Source organism: Ursus maritimus, unplaced genomic scaffold, assembly GCF_017311325.1.
Source record: "Ursus maritimus isolate PB19 unplaced genomic scaffold, ASM1731132v1 scaffold_3, whole genome shotgun sequence".
Classification (NCBI taxonomy): Eukaryota; Metazoa; Chordata; class Mammalia; order Carnivora; family Ursidae; genus Ursus; species Ursus maritimus.
This window is the reverse complement of record NW_024425563.1, coordinates 85,730,039-85,756,993: the sequence shown is the minus strand read 5'-3', so window position 1 is coordinate 85,756,993 and position 26,955 is coordinate 85,730,039. Positions and strand designations below refer to the sequence as shown.

At 48.1% G+C, this 26,955-nt stretch overlaps 1 protein-coding gene across 10 annotated transcripts in view; it reads left to right on the top strand.

Moving 5' to 3' along the window:
• Positions 1-26,955, top strand: part of ATXN7L1 (ataxin 7 like 1) — a 233,392-nt gene that overhangs the window by 91,796 nt on the left and 114,641 nt on the right. The window contains exon 4 of one of the 10 annotated variants that reach the window (XM_008703559.2): positions 13,596-14,790. The exons of the other annotated variants lie outside the window; for them this stretch is intronic. Coding sequence (XP_008701781.2) covers positions 13,596-13,681 — 86 coding nt within the window. The 3' untranslated portion in view covers positions 13,682-14,790. Of the gene's footprint in view, positions 1-13,595; positions 14,791-26,955 lie in introns of those variants that run through there. 10 annotated transcript variants of the gene reach the window in all.

Sequence of the window (26,955 nt, the reverse complement as noted above, 5' to 3'; positions counted from 1 at the left end):
TCCTCCAATCCCAATCAGTGTGCTCTCACACCCTCCACCTCACCAGTATTAGCATATGTGATGGCTATTGCAAATGCTCGTTGACTTGTCCATCCCATCTCTCTCCCTCTCTCTCCATCTATCCCTCTCTCTCTCTCTCTCTCTCTCTCTCTCTCTCACACACACACACACACACACACACACACGTACCCCAGACCAGGAGTAGTTCCAAGGAGCCAGGAGCCCTGTCGTCACACTCACCATTATATTACCTGCGTCAGTGATGAGTGCTGGATATACAGTTGATGCTCAGTGTACTTCTTTAAAAATGAACCTTATGAGAAAAGAGGGAGGAAGCAAACAATGAAGGAAAATTGGCTTGCTATTTGTGAAGAAGCCAGATTCCACATGTAAACGAGTACATTCATTTAGAAGATACCACTCCTTGAAAGAGAATGACGGGCTCTGTTCTAATACGGTTGGAGAGGCGGCATCCGGGGAAACGTCCTTCCCCGCTGAGCGGCTTGGGAGGCTGCTGCTTTGATCCTTGACCACAGCTGATTTCTGGAGGGCTGTCACTGTAACATGACCCCTGGCTCTGACTCATCACTGGCTTGTCCTCGCTGCGCGGGCTGCACTGTTCCATTCCTCAGAGCAGTATCAACCGAGGAAAATTAGGGGAACAGTCATCGCTTTATTTAAATCCGAGGAAAGAATGTTGCCAGCACAGATTCAAAAGGTCATTTTGCAATTCTCCCCATCCTGAGCAGTGAGTAGAGCAGCATTTCCCAGGCAGCGTTCCCTCCCCGGTGTAGTGAACCGGCACCGCAAGAGCTAGAGCTGCAGGTGGACGCAGGTGGGTGCACACATGCCGGGACCCCTGCACCCAGATCCCTCCGGGGGTTTGCAGCAGCTCTCCCAAGATTGAAGTGCTCTGAGGTCTTGGAGTAAAACACAAAAACATCTCTTTCACTGTGGAGTCTCATCACTCTCAATTTATCTGAATTCAGCCATAGGCACTGGGTAATCATCATCACCATCATGATGCACTTCTGTTTCCAGTAACGTGACCCCAGACACAAACCCACCTTATCTGGGGCAGGAGCAGAGAAACAAAGATTTTTTTTTCCAGCCCTGGAGGAAGAAGTGGCCATAGACAGAGCCCACGATCCCCAGACCAGATGCACTGTGCTTTATAACAGAAGGGCATTCGGCGGTGTGGTGGTTACACATCGTTTTCACTGAGGTGATGCAGGAACCCAGCTCTTGTCCAAGCTGGAACTCTGCTGAGTGCTTGTCCTTTTAGAAAGGGCTCTGGAGTTCTCGCTCAAGGAGTTGATTCTTAGTGCTTGGCCGGGGTCCCTGAGAGTGTTACCTCCCAGAGCGTCCCATACAAGGAACCCGCGTGTAGACTTGCCTTGGGACTTTAAAGAAGGTTCCAAGCCCTCTCGTTTCTAAAGTCATAGCCCTTCCCTCGTGTGTACGTTTACTATGGCAAGTTTCTTTTTCCCTCAAGAAAGGTGCTGTTAAATTGACGTGGTGTCTCAGCAGTTAGTGGCGTCCTGGGATGGAGGGAATCCTGCAACTTGGGTGGGACCTGCCCTGTGCTGTTGCACAGAGCCAGGCCCTTTGGAAAACGGAGCGCAAGTTAGAGCAGGAGACACGGAAATAAATGAGTCCGGGGTCAATAAAGGATGAGAGTGCGCAAATGATTTCACTACGATGAATCCTGCTTCACATGGAATGAATAATAACTTTCTTTCTGGAGAAAGACACCTTTGTTTTACAAAACTGCAACTGTAGATTTCTAAGGTGTGGTTTCTGGCAAACTCTGTGATTTGTTTGCCTATTAGCATCCTCGATGCTTTGCTTCTCTCCCCCAGGAATTACTTCTTCAAATTCCTGAGCCTTCCCCAGAGCTGCGTGTGGCTGCGTTCGTGTTGTGTCCGTGGTTTCCGCTCAGCTGCACGAGTGGCTGCCCCCAGCCCATACCTGACCCTCTTCAACAAGTGCCGGCCTCCAACAGGGGCGCTCTGCGTCCGTCCCCATTAGTAAGGTCACACTGACACCGGCCCTGCATTACGGGCAGTTCTGGGTGTCATCCTGATGGCGGCCCTATCTCCAAGTTTAGGTGAGTCGTTACCAGCGTGTTTAAGGAGGCAGGGCCTGGATGGCAAGTGCTTTCAAAATTCTGACGCTGCTTTCTCGGCTGCCCTGTCAGATCCTTACCACTTGTGACACTCACCGTTGGGTTTGGCAGTGGGGCCCCTCTGCCCTCATGACAAACCTTTGCCCCGCTGCGAGGAGCCCAGAGACCCGCGGGGAGGCCCAGAGGTGGAGGGGTTGCCCGGGCGAGCTGGCCCGCCTGGGGCTTGTGATGTTTGTAAGCCAGGAAAGCACCGGGCTGTTTTAACCACCGCAGGTGCGCGGGGCACAGGCAGAAGAGCTGTGTCCTTCTCTCTTATCTTCCATCTTTCTGCCTCCCACCCCCGCTCACCCACAGAACCTACACACCTGTCAGTAATTCGATTCGGTCCACATTACCCTGATCCTGTGTTCTGTCCATTTTCTGTTGTTTGGAGGTTTTCTTTTTAATATTTGTCTCCTTAGTCAACCAGCACTGGAACTGAATTGGATCGGCAGCACGGTCCAGGGGAAGGACCATCTGTCTGGTTTGGGTTTTGTTCTGAGGGATTCCTTGGGGGAAGCGCTTCCTCCCCGCAGGATAAACGGACCTATATTTTTCCTGTGGGTCTCCCCTGCAGCCTTCCCGGATCATTTTTCAGCGGTGGTTGGCCTTGTAAAAGAACGAACAGGAGGCCCCATACAAACTGTGACCTGCAGTGTTTGCTCGATTCCAGGACACTCTTCTTTGTCAGATGTCACATCAGCCAAATAGCACTTTTCCCAGGTGCCAATGGCACTTCCAGAACAGTCTCTCCACCCAGCCCGCGCTGGTGATTAGAAAGGGATGGGCCTATAGTCTGGCGAGCCAGGCACGGCCTGGGGAATGAGCCAGGAGCAGCTTCTAGGGATGCGCTGCTGGGTCATAATTAACCCGTGCACATCCCTCTTTTCTTCTGGGACTCAGGTACTTCCCCTTGCTGTAGAATTTAGTTTGAAGCACAAAAGAATGAAGTTATCATGGCTAGGGAGTTTCCTGTTTCTGGTGATAGCCCCTGACAAATGTCATGTCAATTAACCTGGTCCCATAGCAACTCAGCCACACAGAAAAAAAAAAAATCACACAACCACCAAGTGGTAATTTAGGAGTGTGGTTTTAGTTTTCAGATGTAAGAGTAGTTGGGGGAGACCTTACTGTTGTTTTATTTTTGATTTCTGGTTTAGTTTGTGATGGGCAGAGAATGTTAGCTCTAAGTTCTCTGTTTTATAACTTAGGATATTTCCTTTGTGACTAGTTAGCATGCAATCATTTTTTTTTTAATGTGTCATATGTGATTAGAAAATGTGTTTAAACTCTTTTATGTGCAAGGTTCCATGTATTTATTATTTTGTTGTTCAAATCTTGTATATCCTCACCATTTTTGTCTGCTTGGTCTGTAATTTCTGAGGAAAGGGTTTTGTTTTTTAAGATTTTATTTGTTCATTTGAGAGAGAGAGTGAGTACAAGCAGGGGGTAGAGGGGCAGAGGGGCAGAGGGAGAGGGAAAAGCAGACTCCACGCTGAGCAGAGAGCCCAGCATGGGGACTCAATCCCAGGACCCTGAGATCATGACCTGAGCAGAAGACAGACACTTAACCCACTGAGCCACCCAGGTGTCTCTCTGAGAAAAGGGTCTTAAGTCTCCTACGATAGTTGTAAGTGTGTCAGTCTCTCCTGGAACTCAAATGGCTTTTGATTTACAGTTTTGAGACTGTGCTGTTGGATGCATATAAGTTTATGACACATGTCTTTTTAGCGGTGGAGTCCTCATCCCATTAACTTCCCCCTTAGGTCCTATTTTATCTGATTAACTTTCCTGCCCAGTTTTCTTTTGGTGAGTATATGCTTGCCTTGTCTCTTTCCAGTCTTTTATTTTTAACTCTTCTGTGTCCTGTTGTCTTGGGCAGCTTTCTTGTAACCAGTATTTGTAAATTGTCCAATCTGATAGTGCCTTTTAATAGGTAAGTTTTAACCATTTACATTTATTGTGGTTACTTTATATATTTGGACTTATTTCTGTCTTTTAATTTGTGTTTCTATGTACGTTGCTTTTTATTTACTTCTTTGTTCTCCTTTCCTATCGTCCATTAGATTAGCAAAGTTTTCTTAACCTTCTTCCCATTTTTCTCTCTGCTAGTTTGGCCAGCATGATCGTATTTTATATGTATGAATTTAGTTTATATTATACATATAGGTGTATATATATATATATATACATATATAATGTTAAATATATATATATATATATATATTTTTGTAGTTCTTGCCATTAAGTTTTTAACATACATACTGAACAATAATTTTTTTAATAAAAGCTACCATTATCCAGGATTTCGGTGTTTTCAAACAACCCAAAGACCTTTGTACACTTTTCTCTTAACTTAAAGTCAACTGGTAATTACAATTAAGAGTTGAAATCCTGGCCCAAAGCATTGCCTTGCATTCTCAGCCTACTGACTCACAGGGGGATTAGAGGCTCCCTGATTGATTTATAAAGCATGAACTTTTTACTAATTCACTCTGTTTTACACCCTGGGGTGTTTTTGGACATCTGTCAAGTTCAGAGTGATACATTCATTTCCAGTTTTTAAAAAATCTGTCTGTCAAGTTCCTGAAAATGTTCTGAAGTAGGATTGGACAAACGAGAATTCAGAATCCTATGCTCTACTGCTAGGGCCTGTTCCCATAAATCCTGTTTGTCATGTGTAATGATTTTTAGTGAGAAAATGAAGGGGCTCCTCCCTGCTGACACCTGCTTACTTATCCCTTGATTCTCAACTGTTAATGTGCATATGAATCCCCCAGGTGTTTGCTAAATGCTCAATTGCTAAAATGCAGATTCTGATTCAGTATGTCTGTATTTCTGATGCTCTTCCAGGTGATGCTGGTGCTTTCAGTCCATAGACCACATTTGAGTAACAAGTGCTTGGAGAATAAAATTTAGCTAGGAAAATTGGGGCTTCAGCCCTGGGTCAGGGTTCCATGACACCTTACAGAACAGCAGATAGCAGAAGAAATTCTCTCTTTGGATTGGTTTGGGATTCAGGGTCATTCGAAGTCTGAAGGTCTCCTGAAAGCCTTAAGGTCTGGCAGAGCCCAGCGTGCGTGCTCAGTGTGCACACTGTGTGTCCCTCTCACCACTGCGGGCTCTGTCTGCCTTCCCTCAGTGCTGTTAGCACAGCACGTGCTTCAAATCTCAGTCCCTTCACTATGTCACCTAGACGTGACTCTGTGAGTCAGTGCCCCAAGAAAGAGCTTGCCTGGGGCCAGGGGCAGGTTTCCTGGTAATTTATGTTTAAGACAAGCTTTTAATAGAGCTACACTTTTAAATAGTAACCAGGAAAAAGATTCTCTCTTTTTAACGGGTAGCCATTTATAGGACTCAGCTGTTGAGGCTCAAGGGTAGCATTAGGCTTAAGTTTAATCTTCTGTATACCATAATTTACAGCACTGAGTAAAGCATTGTACGTACAACGATTTCAGTCATTTGCTGTGATAAATAGCTATTGCTCTTGGCGGAACAGAAACACCGTCTCTGCTTTCCATTTATGAATATTGAATGGTCTCAGGCATGCTTTTGCTGTAAGTTTTTAAAGGGGAAATCCCCACTGATCACAACTTCTCACTAGCCCGAATTGTAATTTCCCTGCTCTGTACACCCATCAGCCCTTGATCTGGACGGTAGTTCTGCAACGTGCGTGTGTCCTGGGGAATAGTGCACAGGGCACTTCTGATGATCCCTGGTGCAAGTCCTGCAGTTTTTCCCTCTGGTGGTTTGGTAGAAGATTTAACTGGCAGCAGGGAGGCACTGACAGGGATCAGGAAAGTACCTAAAAGGTGATCATCTGATGCAGGAAAAATAGACGGGATGTGATTCTGTTGGACTCCTGACAGCGAGAAGATGGTGTCAGGTCCGGAAATTGAAACGAATGGGGGCCAAAGGGGGAAAAAAAATGTCAAGATTCTAAATCTCTAGGGATCCACTTTTTCGGAACTCAGAGACACACATGCCTTCCACCACTTCCCTTAGTTCAGATACTTTATTCCCTGCCACCTGGGAGGAGGCAAAATGGGCATCCAAGTATGATGCCTGGTAGAGTGACCAGCTTGTCTTGGGAAGTCACTGGGGCCAAGTTGGCCAGTCACCCTAGACTCAGGCTTCCAGAAATTCTCCCCTCAGCCCAGTTCCTTTCCCATGGGCAAATTTTCTGCACTAGGGACTAAAATCCTTAAACTGGCATTCTTTGATTTGTCTCGTGTTTATGAATACCCACTGTATGCCGAGCATTGCATTGGGTGGTGAGAGAGGACTCAAGGGCGAACATGAGTAGAGGGAGTGAACAAGTAAAATAGTGCCCCTTGGCCTCCTTTTGAATGCCGTGACACAGACTGCCTTCCCGTGGCCCATTTGGGAGTGGCCAGATGCCACTTAGCTGCATCATCTCTCTAGGATGGTTCCTTTGAATACAGAGACTAGAGGCTTCTATTCTCACTACGGCCTTTGGAGGGTGATCGTATATCTTTAGAAACCTCTTCAATTTCTGTAACATCTTGCTGTTTACGAAACACACTCTCTCTAGTACTTCTTCATTCTCACTGTGCTAACAACTCAGTGAGGGGAACTGGGTGCTGGCTTCCCAGTTTGGGAAGCTCAAAGAAATTCGGCGACTTTCCTAAGGTCACTGACTGATAGGCGCAGAGCTGGGACTAGTACTCAGGACTCCTGAATCTGACCTCAGTGCATTTTCTATGGACAGAGACCATGGGGGGAAAAATGCACAGCAGCAGCAAAATATTGAAGGCAAGTGTACCTTTCTGAAACTTCCAACCTCGGCCATTTCGGATTCCGGACGTACAGGCAACCAGCACGTCCTCTCGCCTTCTCGTCTCTGCTTACATGGGATCCAAACTTTCTGTAATAACTACTTGAAACAGTCTTACTGTTCTGATTCTGAAGGAATATTATTCGGTCTGCTTGTAGGTTATGATCCACCCTTTCATTTCCTGGCCAGAAGATTCCATCAGAACAAAGTTACGGTCATTTGAGCAGACGCTGAAGGCGTTCGGTTGCGTTCCGCATGAGAATAAATCCACTCAGCATTCTGATTAGTTACAATCGGTGATGAGAGAATTGTGTGGGCCAAAAACTCCAAGTATGTGTTTCATGCCTGTAACCCTACTAATGAGAAGGGGGTTTGGCAGAAAGCTGAGCTTAGTGTTGCCTGTTAGTATTCTGAGAGCTGGATTATAGACGCAGATACAATACAGTTTGATCTTGATAGCATCTCTTATTCCCAGGCCTCAGATGAGTTTAAGCAGGAAGATGAGAGGCAGTCTGGAGAGAGAATCGTATATAAGTGGTTCAAGAATCCCGGCCATCTAGGACTCCTTGGCAACCTTGCTATGACCTTGCTTCTCTCTTTGCCCATCTGTGGAATGGGCTTGGTGGTGATGCTCTGAGGTTATTATTAGAAATCAAGAACTTGAAAATGCTTGGCATGTGACTTGTGCTATAAATATGCCTCGCTGCCATGTGGAAAAGGGAGTTTTTAGCTGCAATGTATGATGAGGTGAGGCAGGGAACGTCAGTCACCGGCAGCAGGAGCCTTGCCAGAGTCTGGAGAGGTGTGAGGGAGAGGGCCAGGTGCTTGTGTGAAAGGAAGGAGAACAGAGAGACCATCTATGAAGCAGGCTCGGGCAACCTGGTGGAATGTTCAAAACAAGCAAGCACAAAATAAACGTTTGAACGTCTGGCCTGAATTTAGAAGCAAATAGGGGATTGGAGATGAGCCTCTGTCTTTTCACATTGCAGGCTCTGTGGTCCAGCTGCAGCCATCCACTGAATTCCAGAGGGTTGGGCTTGGGGAAGGAGGAAGAGCTGGGCAGACCAGTGGCCATGTGGGGTTCAGCTGCTGTGTTCGAAAGAGGATTGTATTAGGAGAAGCGGTGCAGGTTAGGAACCAGACAGACCCTGGAGCCGAGCTGTTCCGTGTACTAACGGCTCTGCTTCTCACCAGCCAGGGGACCGTCAGCCAATCCCTCGATCTCTCCATGCCTCTTTCCTCATCCACAAAGGGAGGGTGATATTAGTACCTGTCTCAGAGGTTGTCAGGAGGATAAAATGGGTAAACACGAGTGTGATGCTTACAAGAGCAGCCAGCGTCTGTGTACGTAAGCATCGTGAGGGCTTCCCCAGCCTTGCGAATTACGGAGCATGGCAGAGAAGAGACACAAACGGGATTGGTTGAGGGTTGTTCACCTCCGGAAGATTGAGTATGTTGACCATGAGTTATGTGGTCATTGTCAGAGACGCAGCGTCGGCTGGAAAAATGAAGAGTCACAGCCAGATGATAACCAGTCTTGGCTCGACCACTAGCTGCATCCACAAAAGGAGATTCCAGTGGCCAGTATCCTAGAAATTTCTGTCTGTTTATCTCACACAAGTCTGTCTTTCCCAGAGTCACTCACTGATACTGTATCTCTACTCTGGAATCCTACGAAATCATTCCCCTGTTATCTGTCTGCCTCAACATGGGAAAAATCCCTCTCCTCTGGAACTCCTGTCGAATGCCTGCCGTCCTGCCTCCCTGCAGTGTGTGGGCAGGTCTGCTCTCTGCTGCACACGTCTTCAGAATGACTGGATTTTGGGCTTTCAGAGCAAGTGTCTTTAAATCCACTGGTGAAAGGAGACAGCAGTCATCTGCGGGTTGGTGTTTGCCAAAATGTGGCCTTATGACGGGATGAAATGATGGCTCCTGGCATGAAACCTGGTTCCCCCTGGGCGTACACCCAGCCTGAACAGCTCCTTTAAAACCAGAAGCAATTTGTCATCTTTTGATTCTCTTCCAGCACTGTCCCTGTCACAGGTAGATAAATGAGGCGGCATATGGGTGTCCAAACGCAGGAACGTCTAATCCCTGCAGTTTCCCGCGGAGCCGTCACTCCACGAGGATGTAGAGCATGGTGGGGTGGTGCCTGGCTTCAGGATTGTAACCATAAGCAAATTTTTTTATCGCATGTCCCATTTCTATGCATGAAATGCTTTCTCAGAACCTCCCAGCCCCCAGCGTGCCATTGATGGGTGCGTTTCTCATTTCAGACTCCTGAAATGAATCATACGTTTGTGAGCCCAACCTCTCATGTCTCTAGTCCCACAGAATGCCACTAATCAAATCAATGTCTCAGCAGAAGCCAGAAAGCACCCCTGAATTAGAAAGAGATGGGGTGGGGCTTGGTGTTCTAAAAAGCATTGATGACAGAAGGCCAAAGGGAAAGGCGGATGTGTTTCCGTTCACCTCAAGTCCCACACTCCCTATATGGCTTGAGAGATACCCATACAGTCTTCTACCCAGCCCAATGTGGACTGTAGATTTCCTTGGTGGTATATAATTGAAGTCACCAGGTCATTCCCAAGGACACAATAGGCGGAAGAGGCCTCCCGGTGCCTCTTGCTTGCCAAAACATGGGAGAGCCGTGAAGCCCCTGTAAATGAAGGGTAGTCCTGTGGGGCAGAGGAACTCTGCTAGCCAGGGCAGGCCTGGTGCCCATGCTAAGGTCTGCGTGTGCTGCTGGTCCTGCCAGACAGCTTTGATGCCTTCTGTGGCCATCGGTCACACCCTTCACCCCCGTGGCTGCCAGATTAACCGGGCATCCACAGTCACGAGAGTCCGGGCTTGGCTGGATCGACTCAAGTTCGTTCCCTAACCACAGGAAAATCATCTGCCCTGGGAGGATTACGGTGAGTCATCGAGCATCCCTGAGGTGCCCTGAGAAAGGAGCAAACGTGGAGCATTTTCTCAAAGCTGGAGAGTGGACCAGTTTCTTCACAGGCCGCCGTAAGGACTTTGTAGCCAGCTCCTAATTATCTACGGTACTGAAGGAGAAATCTAGCATGACCTTTATCATTTAGAAACAAATCCCCCAATTGAACTTGAGCCGGCAGTTTCCTACTAGAAATCTTTGAGGGGAGGGTGATATTTCCTTTTATGTTTTCCCCATTAACCAGTGGTTTTAAAGAGGGACAAAATAACCCGGTGGCGCTGGGATCACAGCACTGGGGGATAACTGATGTGAGGTTGAGGGACGATGAGTCTAGGCCCCTTTCCTGCCTCTTCCGTTCTTCGTTCTTCCTCTACCCACTGTGTGTGTCCGCGGCATCTACTTTATCAGGTCAGGAGAAGATCAAATGTAGAAATAGCCCCGAGCCTCACCATAGGAAGCACACAACACATCTTAGCTCTTGTGACTTACCTAGACTTACGGAAACTCTTACTTCATCGAGAGGATGAAATGAGAGGGTAGTTTGTTCATACAAGACAGGTGCGGATCTGAGTGCATCTTTAAGGTAATTCTGTATTTCATTCATGGTGACATCCCATCATCTTTTCTATTTTTTTTTTTAAGCTTAAAAGGATGAGCCAGCTGTACATGATATATTAAACCCACACGTTTACTTACTTTAGAGAAGTTACTATTTTGAGAGTATTATCACTCCTGGAAAAAATAAATAAATAAAACAATTTTGGTGTGCCTCTTGCCCGTCTGGAGTTACATGTGAAGAATGATTTCCATTCCTTGGATGAGTGTCTTCAAATTCCTGCTTTCTTTTCAAGCTTTGTCATAAAGCAAGAGAAGGGAGGACTGCGAACTGGTCGTGGAAGGAGTTCCTTGTAATTTCTCTTCACCGCCCCAGTGTCTGGCGGATAGGCACTCAGTCAATGTCTTATGAATGAAAGAATGAATAATTTAGATGTTTCATCCTCTAAGTCGGTGATACTGAACCTTTAGCCATGCATCAGAATTGTTCAGGGGGTTTGTTAAAACACAGATCGCTGGGCCCCACCCTCAGAGTTTCTGCTTCAGGGGGTCTGGGGGGGGGGACCTGGGAATGTGCATTTTCACCAAGCCGCCTGAGGATGCTGATGCTGTCAGCCCAGGGGCTATACTCGGAGAACCACTGCTTTGGGGTCCCTTCCACGGCGTCAGTCTACTGGTTTTTTACCTGCTTCAAGACTTCCAAGAGATTGTCTGACCAGGCCCCACAGAACTAAGATAGACTCTGTACAAAGTACCAGGATGTGATCAGATAGAAAAGCAACCTGGATTTTTTTTAATCGCGAAATACATTTTATTCCTTGTATACGTATGAGAGAAGTGAGAATCAGAACACCACCTTCTTCTTGATGGGGTCTATGCTGGTAGGACACAGCCAGTAGAGGTGGGGGTGGGGGCTACAGCTTGCCACACTTAGCCAGATTGAATCTCCAGTTTGGGAATCCCTGCTTAGTGTCGGATGCACTTAACTGCAAAGTTGAAACGAGACATGACCTTTTGCACAAACTGCAGATGAGCAAAAAGGGTACAGGAGGTGAGCATCTGATACAAAAGGGAACAAGTGCCTTGCAAAGGCTTCTCATGCTGGCTGTCGGCCTGACTGAAGTCATTAGGCCCCCGGGACTCAGAAGCACAGAGGGAGTTTCATGGCCTGAGGAAGGCTGCTCTCTGCAAAGAGTCTTTCTAAGTCCGGATGTCACTTTGGATGGCAGGCAAAGAGCCGAGAATTCCCAAACCCAGGCCCCGGAGAGCTCCCCCCACCAGGCAGCCCCCTCTCCTCAGGGAAAGAGTCCTTGAGACCATGAGGGCACTCAGTAGAGGCCAGTGACGCGTCAGTAGAAGGTACCAGAGGGACACCAGACTCCCTAAACAGAGAGAAGAGATCAAAGTGGAACCTGAGGAGGGAATTGAAGGGAAGGAGGGAACCAAGACCTTTCTCTAAAGTAGGAAGAGTGTATAAGTAACCGTTTGCCATGTCACAAATGACCCCAACATCTGGCAGCTTAAAACCACAAGTATTTCTTGCACTGCACAGTTTCCATGGGTCACAGGCCTAGAGTGGCGTAGCTGGGGCTTCTGGCCCAGGCTCTCATGAGGTTGTAGTCAAGTAGTCATCTGAGCCGCTGTCATCTAAAGGCTTGGCTGGGGCCGAAGGATCCTCTTGCAAGATGGCCCACTCACCTGGCTGTAGGTGGGAGGTCTTAGTTTCTCCTGCTCACAACAGAGCGGTTGACTTCCCCCAGCACCAGCAAGCTGAGAGAGAGAGGAAGGCGGAAGCCTGAACCAAGGGCCTAAGGCTCTCCCCCACTCCAGGCGGAAGGAACGAGATGCCACCACAGACCGAGCCCCTCTCATCCTCCCCTTGCCAGGCTCAGCAAAGCACGGGAATAAGTGACATGGGGCCTTTGATGAAAGGATGACGGGAGCTTTAAAAAGGACTCCAGGGGTGGCTGTGGGAGTGCTGCCTGATGGGGCTGCGGAGGGGTGGTTATGTGCAGGAAGGGGCATCGGAAACTCTGGGGGCTTTAGCCCACAATCCTGTAGGGGTCATACGGGCCCTTTATCTCTTCAGGCCACGGGCCAGCTTGCTTACAAGGGACTGAAGACCCTGTGAGTCCCAAGGTTCAGGTGTGGTTCCAGAGAAGAGGAAGAAGGGGTGCCTGCTGAGAGCCATCTCAGTGCTAGAGAAAGAACAGTCGACAGCCTTGGCATCTCCTAGGTCGTCTGGGCTGCCGGGTGCCCAGGAGGCAAAGAAGAGCAGGCAGACGTGGTGTCCTGGAATAAAGGGGAGCTTCTGGGCTGTGCCCCCAGGAAGGATATTCCAGGAAGGGGAGAGGATGTTAGGAAGCAGGAGTGGGGAAGCCTCACTCTTTTTTATTAAAGTGACCCCATGAGGGATGATGGCTCCACACTGCTAAGCACAGAGGCAGTCAGCCCTTTGTGGCTATGGCTCCTGGGTCCCACACAGAGACCCTCCCATGGGGGCCCATGTTTATTTTGACCACCCCAGCTGCATAAATGGATCCCATGTAGCGGTCTTCTTTTGAGAATGCAGAACCATTGGTGGTCATATTGTACTGTGTCTGTTCTTATCTCCCCCTATCATCCCCAGGGAATAAGCTAATCAAACTTGCTGATGATTTTACACTAAGAAGGAGATAGCTAATAACTTGGATGACAAGTATTAGAATACAATGTGATGTGGATAAATTGGGCCCATGTATTAAGGGCTATAAAATGAGATTCCATCAAGGCATGAATAATGGTGCCTGTGGAAAGGATTAATCAAATACCCCATTAAAAGGTATAGGAATTCTGGTCAGACAGCCCCTGTTTAATTACACTCCTGCCCCCACCCCGCCCTCTCACTCGGTTCCCTCTGAAACTGCTTTCTACTAGGAAAATGTGGAAATGAGTTTAGAGGAAATTATAGAAAAATTGGGGACATACGTTTTGATAGAACAAGATCATGAAGACAGATTTAAGCAACCAGTGTTTAATTTAGAAAAAAAAAAAAAAGATAAGGCAATTGGCGTGAGTAATCATTTACAAATGTAATTTCCAGAGGAGCCCTGTTGATACCATTCAGCAAATGCCAACAAAGCATTTACTTTCCAAAGGGAGAAAGCAAGACAACAAGACAAATGAAGCCACCTCCAGGAATGGACCGGAGAGCAGCCAAGCCATAGAGGAGAATCAGGTGTGAGAATGGACAGTGCAGAAGGTAGACAGAGCTTCTGAAAGATCTTGGAGGACTGGCATTGTCTGGAGAAGGCTTCCTGGAAGAGGAGACTCCAGCGGAGCCCCGCAGTGTGGACAAGCTTCCATGTGCTGCAAACTCGTGAGCACACTCTGGTGACAGGGTTTAGGGAGAAAATGGGCTTGAGGAGAGCAGGGGGCCTCTGTGGGATTCTTCTCTTCATTTCCACCACTACCACCCTGGTCCAGGCTGTCATCACATATCACCTGGACAAATGCAAAAGCCTTCCAGCTGTTTTCCGTGCTTCCACTCTTGCTCCTCTACAATCCATTCTGCACGCCAAAGTCAGAATCAAAGATCAAAGTTAATCATATCATTCTCTTGACCTGTGGCTTGCCATTGCTTTTAAGCTAAAAGTAAATCATTATCATGGCTGTGAAGTCTTGCATGGTCTGAACTACATCCTGTGCCAGGCCCCCTTTCACTCTTTATGTGCCAATCAAGCTGACCTTCTGCGTTTCAGCACATTGAGTCTTCCCGCCACAGGGCCCTTGCACATGCTTTTCCTTCTCTATATATGATTTTTTTTCTTCCTGTCCGCTTCCCAAAGCTAACTCTTTACTTATCCCTCAAAATGCATCTTAATGATTACTTCCTCCTGGAAGACTTCTCTGATTTCCTTAACTAAGTAAGCAGTCTCTTACACCTCAAAAACAAGTGTTTATTGTGTGAACATATGATTAATGTTTATCTCCCCCACTAGGCCACAAACTGCAGGAGGGCAGGGACCCAGTCTTTGATCCCCCAAAGCCTAGCACTATTTCAATTAATATGTATCTACTGGATCATAACATTTAATTCGGAACAGTGAGACTAGTGAAGAAATGATGGTTGACCGGTTTGTAGGAGAGCGCCATTGTGAATTCTTAACTGGGATGGAAAGCTGAATTCGTGTTCAAACTCTGCCACCTGCTGGTTGTACTGGTGTAAATAAATCACAGGTCCTCTCGGGGCCTGTTTCCTCGTCTGTAACATGGGGGTACCAACGGCCACTTCACATGGTTGGAGCGAGAAATTCATGAAATAATATATATAAACATTTTTGAACTGCAAAACCAGACATAAATATACTTTGTCATTTTTTCCAGTGCTTGTCATTAACTGTCGGATGGATGGATGGATGGATGGACGGACGGACGGACGGACAGATTAACAGTTAGGGAGAGCCGGGAGGGGAGCCTGGCACATGGATAGCGTGATGGAAGCCAAAAAGAGGAGGGAATTTCAAGAAGTAAGAGGAGGCGTGTTGATTGACCACAACGTCACATACGGTAGAGCAAGCAAGGGAAGAGGGGGAAGAAAAGTCTTTTAACTCAGAAGTGACTGGCGGCCTCAGGACAAGTCCTCCTCAGCCTGTTCATGTTGTCTGTGCGTTCAGTGACATACTTTAATTGTAACTTACTCACTTTACTGATTTTTATCTTTCTGGGGGGAATCAAATTGACGTGCACACACAGCAAACTTGGTGAGATTGCTCCAGCTGCCCCCAGCAGGTTCTGCCAAGTGAAGAGGTGAGCATCAGAGGATAAGAAAATACACCACATGTGTATTTTAATAAGGCCTAGTAAACCCTGGTTATTTATTAAATCGCCATGGATTAGTAGGTTTCTGTTGCCAGGGTCGTTTCATTTTTAACTCTCTGTGTTCCAGGCCGAGGAACAGGGCTGGATGTGTAGACAGACACCTGTGGTGTGAGATCCTGAGGGCAGTTTCACTGCTGTGAGCTTTTTCTGGGTCTCTGTGTACATCCCACTTTCTACCACAACCATCCACACAGGGTAAGTCACTCTAGCACACACACCCCCTAGCTAAGGATAGGGTCCTCTGGAGTGGTTACTCCCCAACATGGCGGCCTTGGCCTGGTGGTGCCAGGCCCTGACCCAGCCGGTCTGTCTGGCTGAACCTGAGCCCCACGCCTAACATCTCAGGACTGACTCCCATTGAGCAAGAAAGACAGGATGAGTAAATGAACCTCCGATGGCCAGTTTCAACATTCATCTTCACCCCCTTATGCTCCAGACCTGACTGACAAAACTAGATACTCGATAGGAAAAAAATTAAAAACAAACTAGAAGACCACCAGTTATTTCATTTCCGTGCAGTAGTTGGTGGTGTGGAACCTGAGTCTATGACGTAAGGAGGTGGTATTCGAGAAGACTTTAAAAGGGCTCAGGGAAGGTTCGAAGACCCCGACCTTTGAGCATGATGGCTCAAGAGCATGCATGTCTCTGCCTCTTCCCCATGTCTCCCAGATCCCGAACTTTCTTTGACAGGCATAGAGTTCAAATGTTTAGTCAGTAAAGTGGTTTCCTGTGAACTGATGCACAGTTTGCCAAAAAGGAATGCCCAGGCCCTGGTGCCTGGAAGCCCTGTTACGTGCCAGCCTGGGAAGCATGGGAGGCACAAGGCAAAGGCCTCATACCTGCCTTCAGTGGCGGACCCTCATGGGGAGGCTGGGTGGTCAGTGGGGGTGCCTGGCTACAGGCAGGGCTGGACCCTCTCCCATGGCTGCCTGACAGGGGTGGCAGAGCTGGAACCTGGAACCACTGATCTGTCCTCCCTCTGGTCCCCCGAAGGCAAACCCCGAAGCTCTTGAGTCCTTCTGATGTCCAGAAACACGAGGACTCAGTCTCCTGGTTCAGAGCAGGGCCTGGAGGTGGGTTCGCAGTTCAGCTCTGCCTCGCCTAGTTCCTGCCCTCTGCTGGCTGAAGTCTCCTGTGTAGAAAATAGCTATGACCATGCTTTCTTGGAGAGGCAGTGTGAAGTTTAAAGGCCATAACGCACATAACATGCTTAGACTGAGCCCAGCCCAGCATGAGAAGTGAGCTAACAGAAGCATGGAAACCATGGTAGATTTAACCCCATTTCCAAGTTCTGGTCTGCCTTGGGACATCCCCGCTGCGCCCCAGCTCAGCCTGCCTTTCGGGAAGGTCACACACTGGGTGGCTCTTAGAGGCTGAGGTTGGAAATCTTGAGAAGCTAGGAGTCCATGATGGGGTTTGGGGTGGAGGACAGGGACAAGAGAAGAGTTTGAGGAAGAACTCTGTGTGATTCCTAGTGAGCCAGAGATGGGCCCAAAGGAGCAGCGGGAGCAGCTGGGAAGACAAGCCGTTAGACTTGAGCCCCAGCATGACAGGGTCGCAGAGCCCAGACAGGAAGGAATTCCAGGGAGTATCAGATCTTTCAGAAAGGTAGCCTAGGACAGGCACTAAGACGAAGAAAAAAGCTTCTGAATCATATCTGCCTTTTCAGTGAAAGTGAATTCAAATTAATTTAGTTGTAGAGTTTTAAACACACACGTTGTCATCACTGGAAATACGCTAGCGCGTTGTAAAAAAACTTACCGAATTGCAACTCACTTACCATCTTCACTCGAAGAGCAGGAACCCAGTCTTGCAAGCAGATTTGAAAAATCCCTGAGCCCAGGAAAGACTTGGGTCTGCCTGTCCACTGTGCCTTGTGTTCTTCTCCTGATTCTATTTTCCTCCCTGCTCCTTCCCGTCCCGCATTCTCCCCACTGTTAACAGGGAGGAGGACACACAATCCTGATCTCCTTCACGGATAAAACCCCCCCCCGGGAGAACCAAGGAAAGAAATACGAACAGAGAACCAGAATGTGGTCAGTTCAGGCCTCTGCCTGATTTCTTTTATTCCCCTCTGACGTCTTTCAGGGCCCTTCCATGGCTTTATGCAACTACTGCCATAATAAAGGTCAGGAGCCTATTGAATTTGACGAGAGCCTCAGGTTTTGAATTTTTTGCTGTACCCATCAGTTTTGGAGTTTTTTCTTTCTGTGCAAATCAAAACGGACCCCACACGTGTTTAATTTTTTTTTCTTTTAAAGATTTCATTTATATTCATTTACTGTGTGAGCACGTGCACACACAAGCAGGGGGAGCAGCAGGCAGAGGGAGAAGCAGCTCCCCGCTGAGCAAGGAGCCCGATGCAGGACTCGATCCCAGGACCCTGAGATCAGACCTGAGCCGAAGGCAGACGCTTCACCGACTGAGCCACCCAGGCGTCCCTCACACGTGTTTAAGTGTTATAAAACCTCTTGTCTCCTAGTACAAGAGTGCTCAGTTCTTTTGTCCCTTTTGGGATGTCAGAGCCCTGGAGTGTGTAATTTAGGGTCCTCAACTTATTAGGGGGGTCTCGAGGTCACCACTAAGTGGATGCACTCTGTATTAAGTCAATATTTGATAAAGCCTTTTGAAATGCTAATTATGTTTGTGGGACTGTCTTCTGAGATTAGAGAAAGGAAGAACTTTTTTTAAGTGTAACTTTTCTTGCTCCAAACCGTAAGTAAATGGCCAGATCTCATCTTCCCTTCATCTGTCATTTATATTTATTACATTTGGTGAGTCTGGTTAGTGGTCGAGATTCCTTCGGTTTTTGCTACATCCAGGCTCCTATTATGCAATCATCTTTGATAAAACTTAACAGTATACAACCGTGGGCCCTGGGGCATAGTGCGATGTCAAACCCCATTCCAAACTATATTGGAAGGCATTAAAGAGAAGCATTCCCCAGTCACTTCCAATTGTTTAAAAAAAAAAAAAAAGTCATAAATCAGTAGTTCCATAGAGAGCTCCCTCAGATCCCATTCTCCTCCTGTCTCATTACCTCTATTGTGAGAAAGTGATTACGGGGGGAGGGAGGGTGCCCTCCTTGAGAACATGCCTTGCATACGGGGTTTTTCTCAAGCAGGTGATTATTTGCATTAAGAATGAGTAGCACTTGGACGTGTTGGCCTGCACCAAGGCAAAATCCAGACAGTGGAAAAAGGCAGGTTTGGTGGTCTGAGACTTCCAACAGATAATTTGCAAGGAAGAGGCATAGATGGAGGGAGAACTGGTGGTCACTTAAAAGAAACATAAAGGACATCTAAAATATGGATAGGACTGGCCTACAGCGTCTCAGGACACACAGTTGGGTGATGATACCATAAATAAGCAGGAGCTGAAGAGTATAAGTTAGGAGTGTGGCTGCTTCTGGGGGCCGGGGGGTGGGCTGCAGTTGGGACGAGTGCATGGAGGGGCCTCTGGGAGGGCGGCACAGTCCTCTCCCCTGACCTGGCCGGTGCTTACTGGGGCGCTTGCCTTCTTATCTTTCCCAGTGCATTTGCTTTGTGTGGTTTTGAGTGTCTATGCTTTATTTTACAATAGAAACTTCTATTTTAATGAGTCCATTTGGGGTTCATATTACCTACAGTCTTTGGCTTGGGTTGTGAGGGGAGGTCGTCTTAAAATATGTCTTTGTTTTCTTGCTGAGAGAAAAGTTATAAATCCAGCTGGAAATTCACCAGTGGGGTTGTCTGGCAGCTTGGTTGGAACTATGAGCCTGGTGGTGGAGCTTTTTCTGGGTCCTGGCTACTGAAAATCCTATGGTCTTTCCTTTTTCCCCTTTTTTCCTTTTTTTAATGTAGCGAATTATCTAGTCAGTTCCTTTGGTAATGGTATAAGCACCTGCAAACCCGCCTTCCCTGAACAAAACCCGGGACCCCGACAACACCTGCTCCTGCTCTTCCTTCTCCCTGATCTTTGGAAATCTTTAAAGGCCATAAAGGTTTGCTTAGGGGAACTTACCCCTGCCATGAGCCCCTACCTTTCTCCACCTCGCTGCCCCTGGAAGTGCCAGTCTGAAGCGACCTCCCTTCTGGTGTGATTTTAGGGTGACCTCTCACATCTCTCCGTCCAGCAGGGGCATCATTCCTTTACCTCGAGGCTTTTGCCCCTATTAAGTGCAGTTTCTCGAGAGCATTGACCACCTTAGCACGAGTAAGTCAGGTGAGAGCTAGCTTCAATGGGGGTAAAGTCATAAAGAGTAGGACTCTTGAAGCCTGAGACTGGGACACAGTGAGAAGACCCAATGGGGGGTTGGTGGGAGTCTACCTTTTCTTCCTTTTCTTCTTATTACATCTGACCTCAACATGTTGATATTTGTCAACTAACTCTAGGCTCCCACTAAAACACAGCATTTCCATCCGTCCCTAGAGCTGCCTGAAGCTAGTTATCCAACTTTCTCGGTGCATAAGCCTGAGTCCAAATCTGTTTGGTAAGGAAGGGCAGGGACCTCATCTGTTTTTGCTCGCCATTGAATTCACAATCCCTGGCACGGTGCTCGGCACATGGTGGCTGCTCAGGAGACACTGGATGAAGACGATGAATGAATAAACAAGGAACCAGGCCAACAACCAGCTTGCAGTGAGAAAGCTTGCACAGGGATCTCCAGAGAGGTGCAGGGATAAAGTGACTGCTGTTGCTCTGTAGGCTCTCGGGGACACCTCCGCCTCGCTTCCACCCCTGGGCATCTCCTCAGAGCAGCCTAGGTCAGCCACCCTGTGCCTCCCTGTCCTCCACAAGGGGAGCAGCCAGCAGCTCGTTCTTGAGAAGTACCAGCTCTTCCCACATTTTCTCCCACTTGGACCACACTCCTGGAGTCATGGAAGTATTTCCCCAGACGCTGTCTCATGGGCACTACACAATAACCCTGTGACGTAGGTACTTCCCACTTTATAGAGGAGGAAACTGAGGCCGGGGAGGATTCAAGTCGCTTTTGAGGAACAGAGCTATAACTAGAACATGGAACTCTGGGTCCCTGCGTCCAGGACCCTTCCTGCTGCTCTGTCCTAGGCGCCGAGATCCCAATAAAGGGGGATCAAGGATCAGCCTTGCCCTCAGGAGGCTTCAAATCCATTTTGGGCACAGAAGGCGACCTTACACAGTAAACATAGGCCACTGAACATCCTGGAGCACCACCCAATCCTTCCCCAGGGTAGCTTCACAGAGATGGTATGAAAGATTCCTGTCATTGCTCCTCAGAAAGTTTCTCTCTCTAAACTTATTTACAGAGTATGGAACGGGGTGGCCCCGCAGGCGTCCACTGTCTGCTATAATGGGGAGGACGGGGAGAGCACAAATAATAGAAACCCAGAGGAAATCCCAAAGACCTTATTTTGATCAATTGTGTCAGTCTCACACTTCGGACCTCATTAGAAATGACCACATTGTGGATGGGAAAAGGAGAGCAATGGGTCAAGTCCACAATTGCGACAACCACTCCCTGGAACAGAGTTACTGCCCGGCACGCTTATGCTTTTGGACACCCCCCCCCCCCCCAGCTCTTTCTCGCATCCCTCTCTTCCAATGCTCTCTATGACCCCCTGCAGGCAGTGGCCCCAGGCCCCCTCCCTGCTGGAACTTGAATCTGAGCTCTTTCTGGCCCGCACCTCTTTTCTGGCTTTTTTCCTACGGTGCCCATGTCGTCCCTCTCTTTCAGCCGTCCTTGAGAATGACCCAGCAGTGGCGGCTCCACCACCTGCGAGCCCACAGCCCTGACGCTCACGAAGTCTTGCTTGTATTATGTTGGTTAAGTGCTCACTGATCGCTTAGCTGCATTATAATCATTTAATTCGTCTATGCCTATGAGGAAGAGATGCTTTATTTAGAAGCTTAATAGTGAAAATTTCCGAGTCTTTAGTTCGCGATGGGCTTGCTGGCATTAGGATGATCCCAGGGTCTGCCCACTGTGCTCCTGATATACTAGGCACAGGAGGGTAGAGACCCAGGAGGCTTGGTCCACGGTCCAGCCAGCGTGCTGAGGACCTCGGGAGGGTTGTGGCTCGGTTCGCGGAGAGAGGACAGACCGATGCAGGAAGGCAGGATAATGAGAAAACCTTTGAAAAAATAATCAGATTTTTTAATGCTCCTCCTGGGGCAAAAAGACAGAAAAATTGATCTTCTTGAGCCCCAGGTCGGGGCTAGTCCTGAGGTTGCCAGGCAGTGGTTCTTAGCCAGGACTGTACATTACGGTGACCTGGGAAGCTTTCCCACATCCTGACGGGGCATCTGTGTTCTTAAAACCACACATGGTTCCAGTGTGCAGCCAAGCTTGAGAACCGGCGATCGGACGGGTGGTGACAGCTTCGTCCTGTGTCATCCTGGCTGGGCGGAACTACATCTCCCAGAATTCCCTGTCCTGTGGGTTCCTAATTGGACTGGATCACAGAGGGATTCTCGGGAGAGCTGGAGGACAGAAGGGAAGCAGTACGTGCATTGTTGCCTCCCTGCTGGCTCACCCCATTGCTGGGTAGCAGCGGCCGCGCCTGCAGTCGCCCCACCTTTCCCTGGATCCCCCTCCGGCTTCTCTGATTACACGGCCAGCTGCGAGTGCTTAGCTCCATGGCTTCTGGGGGATATCCCTACTATCAAGGTCAAAGGCAGCAAGAGTTTTTCTCCATCCTCATGGGGTTCCAGATTATTCTTGGTCTACCAAGGTCTTTCCTTCCCAACCACCTGCCCTACGGACTTCACGCTCCAGCATCAAACACAAAAACAACAGCCTTATAGGGGCTGTTTAACCAGCAAGTCCTACTGTGAAAGGTCAAATAACCCTTCTTGATCCGTATATAGATCCGTCCGTATCCATCCTTATAGTTCTGCTTCCTCACCTGAACCGACCGGCATAGGTAGTTTTCAGAATTGTGGAGGAAAGGGTTGTTTTTATCCACAGAGAGAAGGCCTTTCTTAAACTGGAGGCTCAGTTTAAGAAAGAGATCCAAGTGGCTCTGATTGAAGGGAGAGACAAGTCTGACAGTTCCCTGTCTCAATCGCCATTCCCCACGGTGACACATGAGGGGCAACTTGAAAAACTTTGGTAGATTCATGCTCTCCAAGCCTAGTGGTGCATGGGAAACCAGACTTCTCTGGGGAAAATCTTAAAAATGTAAATTCCTGGGCTTTACTTCACATCTAGGAATAAGAATCTCAGAGGATGGGGTCCAAAGTGGGAATTTTTCAGAAGCCTCCTCTACCCCAGCCTTTCCGGGCTGTTGGTAACATTCCAGTTTTTGATGTGGGTGCTCGTCACGTGAGGCTGTTTTGTACACCCAAAGTTAACAGGTGGCATGCTGTGATTTTTGCTCTTTCCTATATGCATGTTATACTTCAGTTAAAAAAAAATGTACCACCCTCCACCCTCCCACTCCCCATAATCCCATATTCCAGTGACTGGCCAAAGTTGACAACCGCCCGTCTAGAAGATTCCTTGTACCCTTCCAGGCAAAATGCAGAGAGGAGGAGTCAGCCATTGGGAATAGTTAAGGTGCATCCACAGTCCTAACGATACAATCCTACGCAGTTATTATAACACTCGAGGAGGAGAGTATGAAACAGTGAGGCAGCCAGCGGCTTGAAGCAGTAGGCATGGGTTGCAAGGAGAATGAGAGGGGGCAGTTTGGAAGATCATACTGGAGCCAGATCATGGAAAGCTTTGAATGGCAAACTGAGAAAAATGACAAGCCACTTTCAAAGAGTTAAGACCTTATTATGAGGAGTAGCATTGGGGGTGGGGGGGGCGCAGGGCAGGGCGGTTGGGGAGGGGTGGTGCTTACAGATTTTGAAAGTGATTGATAAAAGTAACATTTTAAAAAGTGCAATTGTAAAGAGGCACCTGGGTTAACATTTAGGCTCACAAAACATTGCTTGAGATGCAAACTGGTGAGTGACAGAGCAGAGGGCAGGCCCTGGCCTGGAAATGGGACGTGACCTTCCTTTGGTGTTAAGACAGACTTGGCAACCTGCTCTTCTTCCTGAAGTGCCCGCAGTCTATACACACAGTTCTGGAATGCTCTTTAACAGAAAAAAAAAAAGGGTAAATCTCCATTTTTCCCATTTGAAGGCCGAGGAGATTCCTGCAAAGCTCAGCCGTTACAGGTACGGGAAGATTTTAGAGTCAGAGTGCAGGGACAAACTTCACAGGCTGGTGATTCATTTTTGGCCGTAAGTGTTCAGAACAGGTCCAGCTGTGGTTCTCAGCAGGGCACTTGGACCTGGGGAGCAGCAGATTTGGGGACAACAGTAGAGAAGCGGGTTGAATTAAGATTGTTTCTGGGGCTTTTGAAATAAAGAAGAACAGGACCTACCGCAGAGGGATTCTGAAGCTCCCCCGATTTAAATCCACCAGCCTAAATACGGTCTTGCATCTGCTTTAACACCCAGGAACCGGTTTCCATAGCCTCTTTTAATGGCCCTTTCTGGGTGTGACTACTCTGTGCACCTCCTCCCCACCCCACCCCCAGGCCCCAGAAGACACCTCCAAAGACTACAACTCCGAGAGCTTTCACAGTAAGGGCAGAATTAGGCTTAAATATATTGGTTAAGAAAATCAAACCTGGGGGCACCTGGGTGGCGCAGCCGTTAAGCGTCTGCCTTCGGCTCAGGGCGTGATCCTGGCGTTCTGGGATCGAGCCCCACATCAGGCTCCTCCACTGGGAGCCTGCTTCTTCCTCTCCCACTCCCCCTGCTTGTGTTCCCTCTCTCGCTGGCTGTCTCTGTCAAATAAATAAATACAATCTTTAAAAGAAAGAAAAGAAAAGAGAGAGAGAGAGAAAAGAAAGAAAGAAAGAAAGAAAGAAAGAAAGAAAGAAAGAAAGAAAGAAAGAAAGAAAGAAAGAAGGAAAAAATCAAACCTGGCTGGCTCAGTCTGAGGAGAGTGCAATGCTTCATCTCAGGGTCGTGAGTTCGAGCCCCACGGAGGGCATAGAGATTACGTAAATAAATAAAACTTAAAAAAAAAAAAATCAGACCATAGGCATCATCCACCTTCTTTGGAGAGATAGACTTTCTTTTTCCTTCTTGTCTGACTTAGAGTATTTTCACGTCACCCTTTCGTACTCCCCCATGCTGTAACCACACCCTAAACTCGATTTCTAAGACTACTCACAGAGAACTCTTTGACCCCCCAGGAATTCCCTCTGGAGGCCCACACACTCCCAAACATCTCTCCACCAGTTCACTGGCATGTGCAGAGGGAATGCAAACCAATCTTAACATTGGTTTCACTCTAAAATAGCTAACAAAACAACTGTAGTAATGGAAACAGTAATGTGAGGGGCATTTCAAAGGGAGAAGCCAGTTCCCATGCCTTCCTGNCCCAGGCATTCCTGCCATTTCCTTCCTTCACCTCCTACAGATAATTTGAGAATTGATATCCACAAATTCTGTCTCCCACTGCCCGTTCCCCTCCCCAACTCAGGGCCTTTCACAGTTTTTTTCTTGCCAGCATCTTTCAGGAAAGGGAAGTTTACTTTAAGAGTCTGTCCCGCTGGCTCACGAAACCACCTGACCTGCTCCTTGCTCTCCGGGGTGGGCCCAGCCCTGAGGACACAGAGGAAGCCCTGTCCACACCTGGCTCTGGGTTGTTTTGCTCAGATCATGTGTAGCAGCTCTCCAGAGCACTTTACTTGGCTAATAAAAGTTGGCAGAGACACAGGGCACAAAGGTCCAAAGCCCCAGGCTCGACAAGGAAGCCTCTGAAAGCAGGAGGGTGAGCCTTAGCTTTCTGGCTCAGTCATGCTCAGGCTCAGGTAGCCAGGAGGGCGCCCAGCTGGGTCACTGTCTGGCAGGAGGGTTCCGTGATGTCAGTGTCATGTCTGCATGGATCTCAAAGCATAGCACCCGTCCATTTGTGTGGTCCAATAGGCAACGTCTACTCAAAACAGAACTACGGAGTGTTAGAGCTGGAAAGTGTCCTCCAAGATGACAGATCCAACCTCTGAGCCCCCTCGCTATGGTAGAGGGACCCAAGACCTGCTTAGGTCATGCAGGTGATTTGCCCAGAGTCCCTCAGGTGGCGAGAGAGCTGGGCTGCTCTCCCAGGTGTCAAGGTCCAGCATTCCGCCAATGCCCCTTGTCCCTTTTCACAGAAGCAATGTCTCTTTGTGTTTCTCATCAGGACTGTGGATGGCCAAGACATTACCAGGAACAGCAGAGGGTCACGAGGCCCTCAGCCCTGGAAAAGTCATGGCCCCCACCCAGGCTGGGCCTTCGGTTAGACATACTTTTTATTTTTATTTTTTTAACCACAAGTAATCCTTAAAGCGAATTTGCCTTTGTTTCTTCCTTCTTGGTCTTCCTTTCAGTTACTTGTTATTTAGGTCTCCAGGGGCTGTGCATGTGTGGGATGTTTCTGAGAACTCCAACTGTAGGCACGAGAGCTCATGTTTAGCCTTGACTATGATAAACTTCACCAGTTTTAGAGTAAAAAAAAAAAAAAAAAGTGATGTGCTGTGCAGACCGAATCCGTATATGACGATTTTATGTCCATAACACGTGTTTTCACACTGGTGGAAGTGTGCCTTATAACATTCCAGGGGGAATGTGGATTTAATTACAGTGGCCTTTATTTATTGAGATATAATTGACATATAACATCGTATTCGCTTTAGGTGTACAATATAGTGATTTATTATATGATTATCTTAATTCATCAAGTCAGTAATACATGTACCTACTAAAATATTCAGAAGGGGGACAGCTGGGTAGCTCACTTGGTGAAGCGTCTGCCTTCAGCTCAGGCCATGATCTCAGGGTCCGGGATCGAGCCCCACATCGGGCTCCTTGCTCAGTGGGGAGTCCACTTCTCCCTATGCCTGCCACTCCCCTTGCTTGTGCTCACTCTTTGTCTCTCTCTCTCTCTCTGACAAATAAAATCTTTAAAAAAAAAAAATTCAGAAGTTACCAAGAGGGTCTACACTGACAAGTCCTCCTCCCTTGCCCCCAGCGACCCATTCACCCTCCCAGAGGCCATAGCTGCTAAATCTTCCCAAAGTTAGGCAAGCATAGATGTGTTCATTTCTTTTTCTTTTCTAATAAGTGGGTGTGTATTACATACACTGTTCTGCTCCTTGCTTCTTCAACTTAACAATGCATTCACTCATTGCTTTAACAAACATGAACTGAGCTCCTATTAGGTGCCACTCAGTAGCTAGAATACAAAGGGAACTGAACAGATCCCTCGCCTCTAGGAACTCCATGGGGGGATAGAGACGGGAAACAAATCAGGAAAGTCAGTGTGGGGAGGGGCAGGGAGTGCTGTTTCCCATGAGCCAGTCGGGGAAGGCCTGTCTGAAGAGGCTTGAGGCCGGTCCTGCGTGAACTTGGAGACGGAGCTTCGTGGATACTTTGCAGCAGGACTCCAGGCAGGGAGATCGGCCAGGGAAAGATGCTGAATCTGGGCCATGCCAGGCCGGTCACGCTCCTGGGGCAGCAGAGCTGGGGTGCCTGGAGCTTCTAGGGTGAGGAACAGTGATAAAGGGGCGTGACTATGCAGGAGGCCCACCAGGTAAACCCTTGTGAGGACTAGGGTTTATTCAGAGTGAGGCAGAAGTGCATGGGAGGTTTTGAGCTCCCTCTCGTCCCTGGGGGGGGGGGGGGGAACCA